The 19,527-nt window shown below is 39.4% G+C and overlaps 4 protein-coding genes across 6 annotated transcripts in view; 1 reads left to right on the forward strand and 3 right to left on the reverse strand.

Moving 5' to 3' along the window:
• The window catches only part of LOC145436146 (serine/threonine-protein kinase PLK1-like), a 992,061-nt gene extending 976,628 nt beyond the window's left edge, over positions 1-15,433 (reverse strand). The window contains exon 1 of one of the 2 annotated variants that reach the window (XM_080313470.1): positions 11,946-15,433. In XM_080313470.1, coding sequence (XP_080169596.1) covers positions 13,148-14,248 — 1,101 coding nt within the window. In that variant the 5' untranslated portion in view covers positions 14,249-15,433 and the 3' untranslated portion in view covers positions 11,946-13,147. The remainder of the gene's footprint in view (positions 1-11,945) is intronic. The other variant, XM_080313555.1, reaches the window with a different exon arrangement.
• LOC145441575 (uncharacterized) overlaps positions 1-19,527 on the reverse strand; it is a 232,529-nt gene that overhangs the window by 201,051 nt on the left and 11,951 nt on the right. The gene's annotated exons all lie outside the window — the stretch shown is intronic.
• Positions 1-19,527, reverse strand: part of LOC145436771 (uncharacterized) — a 355,402-nt gene that overhangs the window by 162,670 nt on the left and 173,205 nt on the right. The window contains exon 3 of one of the 2 annotated variants that reach the window (XM_080314032.1): positions 4,821-4,892. The exons of the other annotated variant lie outside the window; for it this stretch is intronic. The gene's annotated coding sequence lies outside the window, so the exon portion shown is untranslated. Of the gene's footprint in view, positions 1-4,820; positions 4,893-19,527 lie in introns of those variants that run through there. 2 annotated transcript variants of the gene reach the window in all.
• The window catches only part of LOC145441576 (uncharacterized), a 268,801-nt gene that overhangs the window by 137,118 nt on the left and 112,156 nt on the right, over positions 1-19,527 (forward strand). The window lies entirely within an intron of this gene.

The raw sequence follows: 19,527 nt of genomic DNA on the forward strand, positions 1-19,527 counted from the left end.
ATCTTGAACTTGAATGACACAGTCGCCTGTGAACAATCACTACATTGTGATTGATTGTAGATACATAAAGGATCGACATTCCACCAATCACCATAGCCTCCATAAAGGTTATGGTATCACGGAATCTATAGACATGCAATATATAATAGTTATCGATATTCCACCAATCACCATAGCCTCCATAAAGGTTATGGTATCACGGAATCTACAGACATGCAATATCTAATAGTTGGAAGGAGAGGGCAGGGGGGTCTGTGTTTATAGATATATGGGGCCCCCCTGGAAGTTTCGCCAAGGGCCCCCCCAATCCTAGGGCCACCACTGGATATAAGCATGGGGGGGGGGCCGAAACCGAGAAAAATTCTTTTGCACAACTCGAGAACGATGTAGACAAAATCCTGTTCTTGGAAGAATCTGTAAAATCCAACGACGTGCTTGTGATTCAAACTGCGGTGGAGATGATCTCTTGAGATATATTGTCTTTCTGGTGATCATACGCGAGCAATGCCTAAAATTCAGACACGGGGTACTAGTGATAGTTGCGGATTATGAAAAGTGAGTAGTTCTAGTTCTATTCATGCATTTAAAAAACTTAAGTTGCCGATCAACTAGAAAACGAATGTCGTCATTTGGTGTGAGTCATGATACCGGTGTTCTTGCAGCCAGCTCAGAGTCATCACTGCTAAAAAAGAAGTACCACCGGGTGGTTTTATAATTGAAATGCCGATTCTATCTCCAATATTCATTAGCTCATATAAAATTAAGTATTCCGTATAATGAGTTGAGCCTATTAGTTAGTTAATTAGGGATGTTTACTACGCTTTCACCCGGACTTGAGAAGAATTGAGTTGCTAAAACTAATCGAAAATGGTCATTCTACTTCAGCAGTTCCGTATGCGTCCCTATGCGGAATGTGTTTAGAACTAGGCCTAGAGATGAATTGTGTAATCATAAGATAATACTACTTCATGAATGTCAGTAGGTGGTTTATTATAATAAGGTATAATGACAGCCTGAACGATGATTGTTTGGCTAATAATATCGGGTCTATAATAGAGTTTGAACTATATCGGCCATGAGAGGCAAAAATATCGGCAATTTTTGTGACGACATGGTAGTATGGAAAATATTATTTGCGATTGACATTGGAAATATTCATCTATTTCTCGTAACTTACAAGTGGTCACGTTGGTACTCTAGTATAGAACTAGAAGTGACATTGTAATTGTCTACTCGAGCATATGCAGAAGTTGCGATTTCAAAGTAGGTACGGTAATAGAGCAAGTATTCTAGACCTGGTTTAGCCGAAAAACTGAACTGTTACATAGGAGCGTACAGATGCATCCTTTCTCGTATATTTCATTTCAAAGTCTAGCAACGACCACAACGTTTTTTAAATCAATGTTCTGAAGGTTTGAAAATGTGCCTTACGCTAATTGCCATATTGTTTCAATATAGGCCAAATATAGCGAGGTTTTCAGTGAAAGTGCTACTTATCGGTATTGGCTCAAAACTACGATATCTGTCGGAGTCTAGCTAGGATGAATGAGACTCGAGTACGCGACTAGAATCGTAATACTCGATTCAGCTTTTCCAAATTAGATTACGATTGGAATCACTGCTGCTATTTTTTATAGTTTTATTTTACCCATATTAGAGTAGAATTAGAATTAAAGCTACACAGCTTTTTCCGATTTAGAATATTACAATGATAGCTACACGTTTTTTTTACGAATTGGCTAAACAGTTTTTCTCCAAATCAGAGTAAAATGATAGCTACACACATTTTTCAAAATTAGATTAGAATTAGAATTACTTAATTTACAAAACCTTCGACATCGAATGAAGCTCAGTTCATATCAAATCACAGCTCATACACATAAGCACTATAATGACAAATGTCAGCACAGCGAGCCTGGTTGGTTTCGTACGATACAGTACTCCTGCAGCAATTACAGGAAAGCCAGAAATTAGATTAATGTGAACATAGAATGATTTGACAATTTAGATTATAATTAGATGACAGGCATTCGCTTGATTAGTTTTATTAGACAACTACATTACAATTATTACCTCTGTATCTCTGTGAATGATCTTACAATCGTAAGACGTTATTCAGAATCTGTTGCATGTAGTAACGAGTCTCTGCTTCTGTGATGGCGCACCTTCTTTTGTAAACTTTCATCAGCGACTGAAAACATAAATTAAAGCTAATTGATTGACAGGATGAAAACAACAATACTATTACTTGATAACGTCTAAATCAGTGGTTCTTAACCGTTTTGACTTAGCGAGCCTGTAAAATTTGACAACAATTTTTTTTGAACCAATAAAACGACAATGTCATTTCCACTAATATGGGTGCATCGCTGTACCTCATGTTAAGTATGTTTCGAAACGACCCATTGAAGTTTGCAGCTTTGCACAGTGGACATGAGTATCGCAGCAATCATTTTCATCGATCAATCAACTCTGAATCATAAGGAGCGCAGGATTTTGGTGTTGGAGCCGATCGTTTCTCACTATTAGTCTGGAATCAAGTAAAAATAATGCGCGATTTAGATTCAAGCACCTTCCCGATTTATTCCGCACAGCTCAAGTGCCAACAATCTTCTTGACAACGTCACATACTAGCAAGAGCCCTAATTCGGATCTATCATATCTCTATAATTTGACATGAGTTTGAGATTACCACTGATTCCGAGGTAGTGGCCTGATTTGTGTCAATGTCATTTGACAAACTTGATTTGCACAGAGAACATTTGCTATTCTTCAGCTGCCGCGGCAGTCATGAATGGTATAAAATCTCTGATTTGTACAAGTAGGCCTACATGTGAGAGGGAAATCGATTCAAAATGCACTCAATTAGTGATTAGGCCTACATAAATACCAACCCATATTTATAGCAGACTTCAAAGTTGGATTGGTATGGGTATACCTCTTCAACTGTGCTTCCAACTTTGCCATATTGAAGGCTGGTGATTGATTGCTGCATATGATGGTCGCCTCTGGCTTGTCACATATGTCCTTCTGTGTCTCGGTATTAGCAGCACCTGTCACGTAAAGAAATAACCTTGCAATGATAGCACCACATTTGTGATGAGGGAGAGAAAGTTTTTTACAGACGTATGACACTTTTAATTGTGGATTGGTAGGTTTTTATTCATCAAAATGACCTCATAAAAAGTCTATACTCTCTATACAAGAAATCGAATTCGCACAACTTGTTGGCAGGATACAGGCTACAAGAACACCCGGCTTGACGCTTAATACCCAACACGTAATCCAATCACCAAGATGCTGGATTTTGCCAAGCCTCACTGATAATAACGTTACAAGTCTCTGTAATATGCAGTAGCTAAGGCTGGGCACAATTATTCCAGTGGAGTAATGAGAGATGATTTTTTTGAGCACCGAAATGATACGTTCCTTGCTACGCAACAAAAATTATGGTTTTGATAGCACTGTTCACTAGCGTTGTTCAAAAGCAACTTTTTTCCAGACTCCGGTGATTCACTCATTAAATTGTAAGGTTTCCTATCACATCAAATTTGGCTCAATTCCAACCACCAGAAGCCGCGACATAGCCAAGTAAAATGTCGACAAACACGATGCAAAACAAATATGCCACAGTTCCAACCCGTAGAAGCTATGTTATTTGAGTTTTTCATCAATAATTGTGGGACTACCCACCATCAACGCTATTTTTGCAAATCCAAAACTCCCGACTCCAATAACTTTGCATCTCCCGGTTGGGAGTGAGCGAAAATTGTTATGCATCATTCTTTTAGGCTAATTAACAATTCCGTGGGGTTAACTGTTAAATTTGAAATTTTATTTATATTTTTTGAATAAATGAGAAAATTACAATTGGCTCTGCCGCGGCTTTCGTTGGTTGAAATTTAGTGTACAGCCTTTTTTCGGCTACCTGAACAATTTATTCAGTGAATACTCGGGAACCAGAAATTTTTGAACAAACCTACTGTTCACCGTGGAAGCCTTGAAATGTCGAATGGTCATATCAGAACATACAAAACATGCAGTACAAAGTTACGCAAGTTAATGGAAATGACATTTCTGTAAAGTTGTGGTCAAACCACAGTATCGTCACAAAATGCAATAAAATAGGTGTGGTCGAAAAGATACGAAATCATCTTCAATGTGATGCAGAATTGCAGATATGGCAATATATTTTTGTGGTTGCGTAAAAGGTAGCCTACCTATCTATACTTTCCACGTCATTCATACTGTTATGACATCATATTGAGTGATACTCGAAACGTCGTCTCAAAATTCCAATATGGATTCCGATACAAATCACTCGGGTGCGCTGTCTTCAAAAACGATGCAGGATCAAGGATAATCCCTGAATTATCATCGGAAAACTCAAATAGCTGCGCTTGTACGGCGTGGAATGGAGTCAAATTTGTTTTGCATCGTTTTTAAAGACAATTTCGCAACAATTTCATGGGGTTGGCGGAAAAATTTGAAAACAATTTTGTTTTGCATTTTTGGGCGAATTCAAAATTTTTAAACTGTACGACATCCGCGAATATTGGTTGGAATGAATAAAAATTTGGTGTTCGTCATTTTTTAAGGCAACCTAACGATTTAATCACGTAGCCAGCAAGATTCAGGAAAAAAGGATATATTTTAACAGCCCTAGTGTATAGTTTTATTCCCAAATTGGCAGACTACTATACTCGGTCAACTCTGGTTCCGACATTCTTTGCGAAGATTATTTACGAACGCACTACTACATACAATGTCACCTTGCTATCTCTGTGGATGATTTTACAATCGTGGCGATTAACAACACCAATCTATTGCATGTGATGACGAGTCTCTGGTTCTGTGATGGCGCATCTTCTTTTGCAAACTTCCATCAGCGACTGACACCAAAAATATAAGGTAATTAGATTGCTGGAATGAGAAAAAAGTATTATTTGTTGGACACAACTAAATCAGTGGATCTCAACCTTCTGAGTTGAAGGGACGGTCAGATTTGACAACAGTTTTGCAGACCGGTGAAACTTTCAAACTGGAAACTTCATTTAATATTTGCTTTTTGATACTGAGCGTGTAATAAATAAGGCTGGCTAAAATAGAGTATGTGAGTGATTAGATTATGAATCGAGTCATGAGTTTGAGTCACTCATGTTAACATCACAGCAAGACCACAACAATGGATATAATGTCAATTCTAGTTACATTATAAAGATTATTTGGCCCTTTTTTGACCATACCTATTCATCCCATTATGGGACAAAGTTTTGGTTGATCACAACTTCACAGACAGTCATTTTCAGTAACGTGAGTAGCTTTGTACTACAATTTTTCGTATGCTGCGATGCGACCAATCGAGGTTTACAGATTCTCACAGTGAGAAATATTATCAAAAGTATAATTCCCATTGGTTCAGTTCAGCTTATTGTTAATATAGTTTTCCCGTTTGTGACATGGAGCGTATATTGTCAGTACGCGAAACAATCATTTCCTACTGCTCGACTCAAATGATTATAATTGATACTCCATTCAGATTTGAGTCATCAAATTATTGTGCCCAGCCCTAGTGATCACAGTTGTGGCAGTAGAAAATGATCAAATTATCCAAACTAGATCGGGATTTGAATTATATTGAACAAATTTTTCCAAATGAGAGTAGAATTAAAATTAGCTAGTTGGGAAGAGAAATCAAGTTCAGTTCAAATCTGAGTTGATAATCATAAGCATGAGTATAGTAAATGACTGTTTCACACAATACATATAAAAATAGTGGACTAGCTACATTGGAATTACATTACAAGCTCTTCGCCCTATTTATCTTATTATATTATAGCATAATAATGATGTGGTTGTCCAAGTCTGCTAGTAGTGAATATGACAGATCTAATGCATTTTCGACCTTCACAGTAAGAGGTACATTACATTTGTAATGAGGAAATGCTTTTACCCTTCTTCTGCACTAGATTCTCAAACACGACGTAGACAAAATCTTTGTCTTGGAACAATCTGTGAAATCCAACGACGTGCTCGTGATTTAAACTTCGACTGATCTCTCGACACATTTGTCTTTCTCATGCTACTTTACAAGCAATGCCTGAAATTCAGATACTGGCTTTAGTTGCGGATTTTAAGCAGTGATTAGTTCTAGTCATAGTTGTGCATGTAAAAATATTTTAGTATCCGATCAACTAGAAAACATGTGTCATTTGTCGTGAATCATGATGCCAGTTTTCCATTGTGTGTTCTTGCATCCGTCTCAGAGTCATCACTACCAATAATGGTGAAGCCGCGGGTCAAGACCTTATTGAGTACTCTGTAAAAGACTGACTCTGCTTACAGGCGTTCAGATGCATGATTTTTAGCTTATGTTATATCCAAGTATAGCAACGGCTGCGAAGTTCAAAAAAATGCTCTGAAGGTTTGAAAATATGTCTTAAGCTAGTTGTCATATTATTCCAATATCAACCGAATATATCGTGGTTATCGGTGAAGGTGCTACTTATCGGTATTGGCTCAAAAATACGATATTGGTCGGGCTCTAGTGAATGAGACTCGAGTACGCGACTCGAAACGTAATACTCGATTCAGAATCCAATCAATCAGGAACTCGATTTTGCCAAGACCTACGAAAATACTCACTGTTGCAACTCTGCAGAGGACGACTTAGCTGTAGTTGGCTTTCCGAAATCCTAGGCGTCATCGGTTATGGGCAGTTTATGTGGAATGTTGCCGTTGAAATACTTGCTCACCGACACTTCCTTTACAGAGGATCGTTGGAACGGGTCAATTTCCAACACACTACTGAGAAAATCACATAGAGTAACTCACACTTTCATAAGATCGTTCGAAAATCAGGATTGGGGGATTTTAAACTATAATTAGAATCAAGATTTGAATTTGAAATAGCAAACCATTTCCGTATTTGGATAGGAAAAACTTGAAGTATCAGGTTGAGCCGATGTGCAGACTTGGACAACTAGAAAATTTTAAGCTTTTCCAAATTAGACTAGAATTAGCATCGCAGATACAAAGGTAATTTCCATATTGAAATATATAATTATGATGATATCTACACAACACAGTTATTTCCCAATTAGATTAACATTAGATTGATAGCTACACATTTTTTCCGCATTAGATAAGAATTAGAATACAAGCTATTCAGGTTTTAGAATAACTGATCTCGTGAAACCTTGGGACATGAAATCAAGTTCACTTCATATCAAATCAGAATCCATTTTCATATGCTCAAGAATGGCAAATGTCTGTACAGAAAGCTTGGCTCGTTTCGAGCTATACACATTTCTCCTGTTGCAATTGTACGTGAGTAGTATGATGTTATTTTCTGGAAAAGTCATTTTGTTGATCTTCTATTAATAGCCTACAGTTGATATTTGCACATGGTAGATAACGGTTGCACGATATTTGAGGTAAATCTGAGCTAGAAATCGGGGTATGGGGTCCGTCTACTACGGTATTCTACGACTACATACAGTTGAAACACATTGTTTATTTTTAGTCAATTTCTAACAAAACAATGTAGGCTGAGTAAAAGCACGCATCATAATGGTCAAATGATTGGTTGGTATCGCAGGTCACACCAGCTGGTGACAGAGTCAAGCTGATGGGAAAAAATTGATTGATCAAGTTACAAAGTTGCTCAACTTGACCAGCAAAAAGACAATTTCGCAAGGCATAGAAGGGCTATTTTCAGACGTAAAGGATCAAGTTCGGAATCACGTTGTTTCTAAAAATAACAAGCTGTCTGTATCATCGTTACATGTGAACAAAACTACCAACGGACTAAACCTCATCTAGTCGATTTTATTCGCGTCAATAACATTGAGACCGTGGTGGATTAATAATCCCCTCGTGACGACTGTTACCGTAAGGCTGTATAGTGATGAAATTGACAGGTTGCCTAACAACGTTAGACACCAAATTTTGGTCGATTTCGACCTGCAAAAGCTATGCAATCTGAAATCGACATTTCGGCCATTATTCCAAGTTATAGTATGTACGGAGCCAATTTCGACACTAAGGGCGGATATAATAAAGATAGCTGATCCGGTAGAACGCTAATCATGTGATTAAAAACAGCTAATCGGTAAGCATTTGAGGTGGAGGTAATAAAGTTGGCTGATCCAGAAGAATGCTAATCGTGTGATTAAATACTGCTAATCGTGACGCATAAAGCTGGAAAATGTTACACGCGATGGTTAGTCGAGGTGTCCCAAGTTTTTAATCAAGTGGCGTTATCTGTTACATCATAATGCTAAAACGCGTTATAGGCTCTCAGTTGTCAATTTGTTGAATGAAACAGCAGCCTGATGATAACGATATATTTCCACTGCAATAGGTAGATTTATCATCATCATGAAATTAAAGTCGTGTTTAATTCGTACGGTACAGCTAAGAAACGGATTATAGAATATTGGTATCGCTCTGCAATAGCAGGTAGCCTACCTAATTCGTTGATTGTTTAGCGAAGCCATTGCCTTGGAGACAGTCGGAAACGGCAAGGTCATTATTATCGGAAATAGTTGTGCGTAGGAATGGTACGCAGTGTACCCAGTTTTGATAGATAACTAGTTATCTATAGCAGTGCTCTTCAACCTTTTTCGACGTGGTACACCCTTTTAACGTTTGTTCAAAACTCGTACACCCCTGTTCATTAGGGGTCTTCAAAAATGACTTTTTTCCTCAAATCGTACTGGCTACTTGATAAAATTGTTAGGTTACCTAACTTAAGCCTACACACCAAATTTGGTTCAATTCCAACCAGTAGCCGCATGGCTACGGAGGAAGAAAGTTTCTAAAAATTAATAACGAAAAATGTGAAATTTTTTTGTTCACCCCATGAAAGTATTAGATTGTCTATAAAAATGATGTTCGTCAAACTTGGTTCAATTCCAACCAGTACAAGCGGAGTTATTGCCGTCAAAAAATTTGGATTTGAATAAAATAGCATTTGGTCACAGAGTCTATTCGCAGCCAGTTAGGCCGCCCGCCACGCAAATTGGAATTTATTTCGTGTCAGCCCCAAAACAGCATGACATTACAAACGATAATCAACATAAGTGTAACTATAGATAACTAACCTACGGATAGATAGGCAACAGCCGTCGTCACGCTCTCTTGCCCGGAGGAAATCAGTGCTCAGCAATCTGAACGCAGCATAATTGCCAATTCCATAGCTGATGACCTGAACGCCCAAATTAAATAGAGTTGATCTTATTTGAAAGCTACTGTCGCGTTGATTCTGAAAATATTCATTAAAAGTTCATTAAGGGAATGGAACCAGCTCGCAATAACCTTCAAAGTCTGAAAATCGGCATCGTTGCTAACAATGGCAGAGACGCAGCACAATGACCATAACAATGGGCCTTGCATGGTTGCGATTGTTTACAACAATGCAGATTTTCAGACTTTGAGGTGAATTTTGAGTGGGTTCCAGTGCGCTGATCAGATTTTAATATATATTTTCGAAATCAGTGCGATAGTAGCTTTCAAATAAGATCAACTTTATTCAATTTGAGCGCTCAGGTCATCGGCTATGGGATTAGCAATGATGCTGCGTTCAGATTGCTGAGCAGTTATTTCCTCCGGGCCAGCAAGCGTGACGACGGGTGTTGGGTATCTATCCGTAGGTTAGTTAATTATAGTGTAACAGTATTGAGGAGAGAGTAGGTAAAGCCACTGCTGCAGAAGCGGTAATTCTGATCAGCGATGATAGCAGGCGCACCAGCCTACTGCGTATCAGGCCTGCCCCACACCACACACAGTCGATAGTGGCACATGCAGGGTTGTAATGACTCGACTCGAGTCACGATTTTCTGATGACTCGACTTGACTCGAGTCATTTTCTCAAAATGCGGAAATGACTCGACTCGACTCGAGTCAATTTCTGTATTGACTCGATTTGGACTCGAGTCATTGTGCATGACTCGAGCCAAGTCCTATGACTCGAGACGCAGACCGCCAAGACCGACATTTCATTGTAATTTCGAAGAATAGTATAGTAACCACACTATTTGGATTTCGTCTATTGGTACTGGTACTTGAAAATGCGACCAGAAACTGCTAAAAGTGAGGGAAATTAGTGTATTATAAATGAGAACCGTTCGATATCACCAAAGAGAGTTATAAAAGGTGGTTTTAATTTTACACGAACAGGAATCTGAGCAGTCAACACAATGTCTTGGACTCGACTCGAGTTATAATACCGTGACTCGGACTCGACCCTATTTTCGCTGACTTGGACTCGGACTTGACTCGGTGGTGAATTGAAAATGACTCGACTTGACTCGAGTCAAAACTATAATACTGAGATTGACTTGTGACTCGGTGCCTTGTGACTTGGTTACAACCCTTGGCACATGGGCTGCAAGAGATGTCAGTAACCTCAGATCGTATGCCGCTATACACAGTCTATAATTGTCGCTAATTTGCATCACTAATAACAAAATACTAAATTGCAAATGTATGTCGAAATATTGGACATAAAATCGGCATTTTAAAACAAAAGGGTTTCGATTTCAACATGGAAGCTGTTTCGACCCTGGCTGGTTACGTCACTTCATTTATGTGCATTGCGGTATTTATCAGGGTTGCAACCAAGTCGCAAGGCTCCGAGTCACAATTCAATCTCACTTTTATATTTTTGACTCGAGTCAAGTCGAGTCATTTTCAAATTAACATGTTTGTTAACTGCATACTTTCCAATATCAAACGGAACCATTGGTCTATTGCCGACGGCTAAATGAACAGGAGAAATATTTGCTTATGACATCACAATCAAGCGGTGTACAGTATGACACTTGAGATACCATCGTACCATATTGCTCATTAACCTGTGCGTCAACCTTTACTGACCCATAAACCTGCCTTTGTGATAGCTAGCCATCGGCTCATTGTAATTCGGATCTGGTACACCCCTGTACACCCCATCCGATTGGTAAACCCTTTGCAAATTCTGGTACACCCTAGGGTGTACGACCACCCCGGTTGAAGAGCACTGATCTATAGTTTGTTCCAGTTACTTAAATCATGAGATTAACACTACCTTTATGCGCTGCGATCAACCGGTTTCCTTAATCCTGGGTTGATAAATCCTGACGAACGCGATAATCGACTTTACTGCTAATCCAAATTTATTATCTCTGCCTTACGCCATAATCAAACATCACGTTCCAAGCATGCCTGAACATAGAGCGATGTTTTTTTTCTCATTAAACGTATTTCTGGGTGATTTCAAACAGATCGGTGTATCTATTGCAGCGCTATGATGAAGGATAAAAAAGAAGGCAGCGTTCTAGTTCCGTAATTAATGAGCAAGACTCCCACCTCTTACATTTTCTGATTACGAAGACATCAAATATATATTTGTTTAGCCAACTGAAAATTTAACGCAAACAGGTACAGGTCTGGGGACTGGCAGTCGAGAACCACTGGTTAAGGTGATTGCAATTCACAGACAGCCAAAAATCATTACAATACTACCATGGCACAATGTTTCATATTGCCCAGCACACTTCTTACAAAAAGGGCATTCTATGATAAAATCAAAGTAAACGTGAATGACGATTTTAAGTCATTATGTGCCTCCATGGTGTCGGATTGCCACAGAAGATTAGTGCTATGTTGTCAGTGAAATTATTCATCACAAGTTTCACGCAGAATACCATTCCTTACCCAATCATGTTGGCTAGGGAGTGACACTGGTTTTGCTCTACAGCAAGTGAGTTCTTGGAGGATCAACCGTCACAAATTAAACAATAGATATCTGGGGTGGAGGGAGAGAGGTGAAACCACCCACCAATAGTGATTTTCCGTACAGCCTGCAGCTATAATTGAGCTCTCGCCAACAGTGTCGGTAATGTCGGTAGCTCTGGGTAGTTCAATTGTTATGTCTAATAATTATTCATATCACAATTAACCTCAGTTTGCGTCTTTAGTGAACAGGGTTCATGAGTTCGTCGTAGCAGCTTCAAGGTTTCATCAAACAAAACAAGGTAAGAAGCACTGCTGTGCAGTGTTGTAGTACTATGAATTACAAATAATCTGAACGAAACAAAATCTCATGTAGGAACGAAATTGTTGACAAGATGCAGCGAGTGTATCACAGAAATACACACAGAATTTATCAGATATTCAATAGATTTCAAAGCGAAACAGAATAAAAATAATATGTGCTGCGGCTGCCTGTTAATAATCTTTTCATCATTAAAGGATAGCGATCAATGATGCGCTAATCACCGGTACCACAAAAATACGGGGATCCATTTCACGTCGTCTTTGTAAGGATGCTGCATACTGCTGGAATTAGGAGATACTACTAGCAAATAGCTGACAGAACATCATATCAGACTACAAGGAGCTTCCTATTATAGCTCCATGATTAAATATGAACGAATTGAATTCTCACGAGGAAATGAAAATGTCGACAAAATTTCATGAAATGGATGGCAAGAAACACATATTTACAAAATGGCCACAACATTGCAATTTGAAACGTAATTGAAAACGACATGCGCAGACTGCTAATTACCAGAGAATATGACGAAGGATAATGCACACGAAGCTTACATTTTAGGTGACATAAACTATAGTATTACCTCATCACACTGTGATACAAAGATTTGAACATTCCCTTCAAACTTCTCTGAACAATAGACCCAGCCAAATTATCACAAAGAGGTGTTCATTGAAACTGATTCAGGCAGTGAGAAACAAATTTTCAGGCACTAATCCTATGCTGTAATTAAAATATGAAACTGGGAGAGACATTTTAAAACTGAAAAAATCAGGCAAGATAAACAACGTATACAGAAATTTTATTGTGGCAGCGATAAATGGACATGGGCCAGAGGCGTTGCAACATGAAGATACAAGTCCACCACCACCACCACCATTTCTACACACCCGGCACAGAAATCATTTAGCCGGAAAGGTGATTCAAAGATATATGTGTTGAGTACTCGTACAGATTTGATGGCAATATTAAATCGTATTGACATGATAGCAGAGTGAATGGACGTCTACTCTAAGTAACAGCATATTTTAGTATAAGGTATTTCTGTCAATATGACTGCATCATGTTCGAGATCATCATTGCGAGAAGAAAAAGACATGCGCTCCGCTACTCTACTGTATGTGTATTTCCATGTCTTTTCAAGCTACCAAACCGGGTAAACGCTTTTCCGCACGTCTGGCATGAATAATTTTTGACTCCCGTATGTGTATGTACATGTCTATTCAAGTTACTAAGCTGGGTAAACACTTTTCCGCAGATCTGACACGCATAGTTTTTTACTCTAGTATGTGTATTTTCATGTGTTTTCAAGTGACTGAGCTGAACAAACACTTTTCCACAGATCTGACACTCATGGTTTTTGACTCCAGTATGTGTATTCCCATGTCTTTTTAAGTCACCAAGCTGGGTAAACGCTTTTCCGCAGACCTGACATGCATAGTTTTTGACTCCAGTATATGTATTCCCATGTCTTTTTAAGTCACCAAGCCGGGCAAAAACTTTTCCGCAGATCTGACATGTATAGTTTTTGATTCCAGTATGTGTATTCTCATGTGCCTTCAAGTGGCCGATCTGAGCAAACGCTTTTCCGCAGATCTCACATGCATAGTTTTTGACCCCGGTATGTGTATTTTCATGTCTTTTCAAGCCACGAAGCTGGGTAAACGCTTTTGTGCATATCTGACATGCATGGTTTTTGACTCCAGTATGTGTATTTTCATGTTGTTTTAAGTTACCAAGATGGATAAACGCCTTTCCACAGATCTGACACTCATAGTTTTTGACTCCAGTATGTGTATTCTCATGTGTTTTCAAGTCTCCGATCCGAGCAAACGCTTTTCCGCAGATCTGACATGCATAGCTTCCAGTATGTATATTTCCATGCATTTTCAGGTCGCCAACCCGCACAAACGACTTTCCACAGATGTCACAGTCGTGGTTTTTGACTCCAAGGTGAACAGTACGTGTATCCGCATGTCTTTTCAAGTGACCGATCGGATTATACCCTTTGCCAATGCCCTTGCGTTCATGATTTTTCAAATAAGTGTGCGATATTAAATGTTTTTTCAATAAAGTGATTGCAGCAAAGGTTTTTCCGCAGATCTCACATTCGGTATTTCTGTCTATATGGTGGAATCGCAAGTGAGCTTTCAATCCGTCCTTACAATGGAAGTTCTTTCCACAGATCCAGCACATCTTCCTTGTCATTCTTCTGGATTATCTGTATATTACTTTACTTCTTCAAGCATCACACATCAAACGCTCTCTGCTTGAAAACGAGTATTCAACGATAGCTTGGAATGAGCTATTACATAGTAATATAATTCCTATATTATAGCAACCCGGTCTAAAATACAGGAGGTATTAGCAAAAACGGACCAGTGTAATAAATAGCAATACCCCATACGATAATCTGCAAGCCTTCAGCAAATCACAAATTTTGCATAATCACGAACACCAAAATCTATCACGTTGCACAACTGATGAATTATTATAGAATACTGGTGCACCAAAATCAACTGTGCATAAACAACAGCGTCAAAATTACAAAAATATTACACTGGTCAACACATTTTTAGGCAGACAAACGTAAGAGTGGTTTTGGGGGTTCTGAAGGGCACTGATTCCAAATATGACCTTGGTTTTTTTCAAATTCGCTATTGTTGTGGAGATAACCCATGGGGCTATTTTGACCAAAATCTCCCATTTTCGCGGTAATGACCTGATATACAATCGGCTCAGTCGTACTATAAAGTTTAGAAAATCAATTTACTTGTTATTTTTACACGCAGAAGACTATTTTAAATCACAATACAGCAACAGCACTATATTTAGGGGTAATAGATTTATCATAGTTACAGATTTCCAAGGATATCATCATGTACATAAATAAACTCCAGTCATGTACATAAGTATTTACCTATATACTCAGATAACGTGGCATTAATTCACTCAGTTTCACGTCAACCACCTATTCTAAATTTGAAATAATCAGTTGGAAGATAATATTACTGATATATTTCAAATCAAAATTGTTTTTTTTGTAAGATTTTCGCCTGTAAGCTATTTCAATACAATATCCATTGTATAATACTATTTATTAACTCAAAGACTTTTCAGGTGCCTCTTTTCAAGAGTTAACGGCACACTAAAGGGATTTAAACAGATTTAAAACCAAAACCAAGAAGGCAAAGTATGACGCAACAATCAAAATCACAAACACTGAAATTTGCATTGTACTAATGGCAGAATAACAAAATATGAAGTATACGGACATACGGTACTATAGGGTTGCCAGTAAACTCGGCCCGCGGAAAATTCAGCCAGGTAAATTCGGCCTATGACATCAGTAAATTCGGCCCTCCGAGAATACTGTATTAAAATGTATTACCAACCGTTTTGGATGGCAGGGTATGCGTAGATCGCGTAATCACGGGAGATAGCGCTGATATTCACGGGGACCGGATTTACCGACGGCCGAATTCACTCGGTCAATTCGTTCCTCGGAGAATTTTTTTATAAAAATGTATTACCAACTATTAATGTGAATTAATTTCATAATTATATTATTATCAAGTGATTTGGAGAACAGGGTATGCGTATAAATATGTATATGTATATATATATGCCGATGTTTACGGGGCGGAATTTACCGACAGCCGAATTCAATCGGTATATTCGGCCCTCGGAGAACTTTGTGTGAAATTGTATTACGAACTAATAATGTGTATTAGATTACATATTTATAATATTATCAAGTGATTTCGAGGTTAGGGGTTAGGTTTGGAGTTAGGATTAGGGTTCAGGTTAGGTAATGGTATTGTAACTGTTATTGTTACTCTGGCCCTGGCCGAATTTACCGAAGGCCGAATTCACGGACGGTCGAAGTGACCGGGGGCCGAGTTTACTGGAAATCGTACTATAGTAGCAACGCAATTCGTAAATAAACAGTTACACGCACGAAACACATGCACTAATGAGAAATTTGTAGGTTATAGAGGAAATCTTTTTGTCTACATAGAATAGGTTTGTTCAACTGAATAATAGTAGACTCCAGCACTTTTAGATGAAACAATGACCTACCACGCGCAATGACAGTGAACATGAACATATTGTCATCATAGTGCTGTGCACAGGCGAGATTTTCAATCAAATGCTGACCGATTGACGAAACATATGCTTGGTAACCGTCATAGCAGTCTATTTTGGCAGTCAATTCGCACTGACGTGCAAGCTCCGTGCGAGTATTTGCGCATGCTTTTGACCGAATCAATTTTGGGATAGGCTGCTTAATACGCTCAAACAATCTTTGAGATGTACGTCCTACATACCTACTATCACAGTGGCACTTGTATTGGTAAACAACGAGCGTTATCTTAGCAGCATGGAAATATCAACCCAATTTCCAAATACCGTAATTTTCCACGTATAATGCGCAAAATTCTCACGATTTTTTGCCCTAAAATATTGGGGTGCGTATTATACTTGGGTACAACAAGCCTTGAAAAGAATCTCCCTCGATGAAAAACTTGAAATCACTTCTTTCTTCATGTTTGTTTCCAATCGCGCATCACTTTCAGCCATCGCGTACAGTAATTCGTATTATAGTGTAACGCGCTGCCAATTAGCGAGAAGCGTGTTGCCAATTACCGAGAGTCGTGCGCACAAGCACGCGATCTCCTGCTGAGTTGGTTTGCCGTTTGTACTCGAGCGAAATGAGGTCGCTCATAGGCAATCGCGCGCGGTAATTCTCGCTAATTACTCGCGTCAACAACAGCCCTGAACAGTCACATATCCATATACAAGAGGCCATGTGCGCAAGATATAATCGCTTGCGTAATCAGTCGCATCTCCAACAGACCTGGCGCGCACGATAAAACCGTTAGTCTGAGCAATCGCATCTGTAATAGACGTCGTGCGCCTAAACCAGTGGTTCTTAACCTTTTCCCCTCCATCGCCCCCTTTCAAAAATTATCGTGCTCCAGCGCCCCCCAACGTCATATTGTAAGTAATGTAATAAAGACAATGAGTAAGACGGAGGGCCGTAACAGCACTTCGTCAACCCCCCTAAAAACGATTGCCTTGCGCACCCATAGCGTGATAAACCAAACTTCTGAGGGCTTCGCCCCCAAGAACCCCGTAGCGTGATTTCGATGGCCAGCAAAGTTTGTGCGGCCTGGTTGCCCTAGGTACCAAAATTTTCTATAATGCATGAATGAATAGGTGGTAATTACATATATAAGTCGCTACTAACTTTTTATCCTCTGAGCCCACGTAATCAGATTTACCAGTAGCGCCGAGTGAGCTGTTGTATGGGAAAATAAAGGGCACGTAATTAATATTTAAACATATTCGGGCATGCAGATAGGTACAATTAATTCGTTACCAGGGCCGTAACAGCACTTCGTCAGCCCCCCCCCAAAATAACGTTGGTATTGGGCCCCCCAACGGGTGATAAACCAAACTTCCGGAGGTCTTCGCCCCCCGACCCCCCTTCGGCTATCCGCTATTTGCTGATACTAGTCATCTACATTGGGTGTCCATTTACGCGAAAAATTTCAATAATTAATGATTGAATTGGTCAATATGATCGGGAATTGCATGTATATTGATATCAATTTTTATCCTCTCTCTGCTCACGTAAACAGATTTACTGGTAGAGCTGAGTGATGTGTCATTGAAAAGGTAGGACCCCTCAATAATAATTATACATCTTCGGGCGTATACCCGTTGGCAGGAACGAAACGGTACTTCGTCAGGCCCCCCGAAAAAACTTGGGTCTTGGGCCCCCATAGGGTGATAAACCGACCGCCCCCCATCACCTTGTTCGCTTTTGCCATGAAATCAGCTGTAGGGGAGACCGGGGACAATTGTAACAATTTTTGTATTTTCGAACATTACGTGGTTTTCTAACTAAAATGGAACTCAATCAATAATCAATCATGGAAATTTTGGATCGCGAAAATCGTCGCTCAACTGTTACAATTGCACCGTACGCCGGGGCAATTGTAACGCCTGTGCGGGTCAATTGTAACAGTGTTATTTATAACCAAAAACAAACGAACTGAATAACAATAATGGGATCACATATTGTACTATTGAATTTAATTAAAAAAGAGAAGTTTGAACGCTTCCAGGCTACGCCTTCGTGCCTTCTGCATGAGCTTAAGGTGTACAAGTAACACATTCATTCCATCATCTCCCTTCACATATTCGGCCTCTTCTAACAAGGTGCTGTAGTTCAGCGTGCATAATGGATTGGGCATTCCGTCATCTGCGAAGGTGTGAAACAGACCTGGCTAAAATATATTTGTTGAACGGCCTGATGATAGTGTTGCAAAACGAGGACACAACATTGTGTGGCATCAAAGCTTCTGCTCCGTCCAAAATTAAAATAAATTGTTTAGTGGGCCATGCTCAAAGTCAGGGGATGAGGATTCAGTCATAGGCAAGTTCTTAAGTGACCATTGAAGGTCGACACAACAAAAGTCGATCAACACAAGATATGGTAGTAGAATCACGGAAATAACCGGACCCTAAGATTCACATCACCACTTCTATATGGCCGTTCCGACAGAGTATCATGGTAGAATTAGTATGACCAGGTAGAGTCTGTTCTGGTATTTAACGTCTGGCTGTTGCAAGATTCATCTGTAGTAGATATGGTATGAACACATATATTCAGAATTGAAAAGATATTGTGACGAGGCAAAAGTAGTGTTACAATTGCAAAGAGTGTTACAATTGCCCCTGACACGCTCGACCATGATTAATCTCAGGATGGTGCCTTCCCGGCGACGCGAGTCCTAGTTTCCCTGTCATCACGGTAGACTACATGGTAACATTGTTCCAGCTACATATATTGCATTGTAACCACTAGAGGTTTTATTCTTCAGAACAAATTATTCCTGATCAGAAAATATTTACTCAAGGGTCCAAAATTTAGTTCTTTTGAAATTATTGCGGGGTTTCGCGTCGTAGCTCAACGTAACTTCAGGTATAGAAGACACAACTACCGCATGTGCACTTAAAATATGAAGGCGATTTCTTCATCCTACTAGCAGTGAGGTCGATTGTTACATTTGCCCCGTGTTACATTTGTCCCCGGTCTCCGCTACTGTTTAGCGAGCCAGTGCGAAGCGCGAAAACCTTCGATAATTCATGATAAAATAGGTCAGTAAGATCGGGAATTGCATATATTGCTATCAATTTCTTGTCCTCTCTGCTCACGTTACCAGATTTACCGGCAGAGCTGAGTGAGGTACAATGTTCCCTCTAAGCTGCGCACGTGCGCAGTGCTGACACGGTTCTGCGCACAGAAAATCTACGTTGCGCACAACAAATCCGAACTGTTGTCAAGGGTCTGCGCAATGAGTTGTTGAGTGTGCGCAGACTCATCAAAACGTAGAGCGAACATTGTGTGGTGTCTTGGAAACTGAAGGGCCAGTAACTAATAATTAAACATATTAGGGCGGGCGAACCCATTG

The sequence above is a fragment of the Botryllus schlosseri genome, chromosome 1, assembly GCF_051294905.1.
Source record: "Botryllus schlosseri isolate E-star chromosome 1, Bs_hap1, whole genome shotgun sequence".
In the NCBI taxonomy this organism is placed as follows: Eukaryota; Metazoa; Chordata; class Ascidiacea; order Stolidobranchia; family Styelidae; genus Botryllus; species Botryllus schlosseri.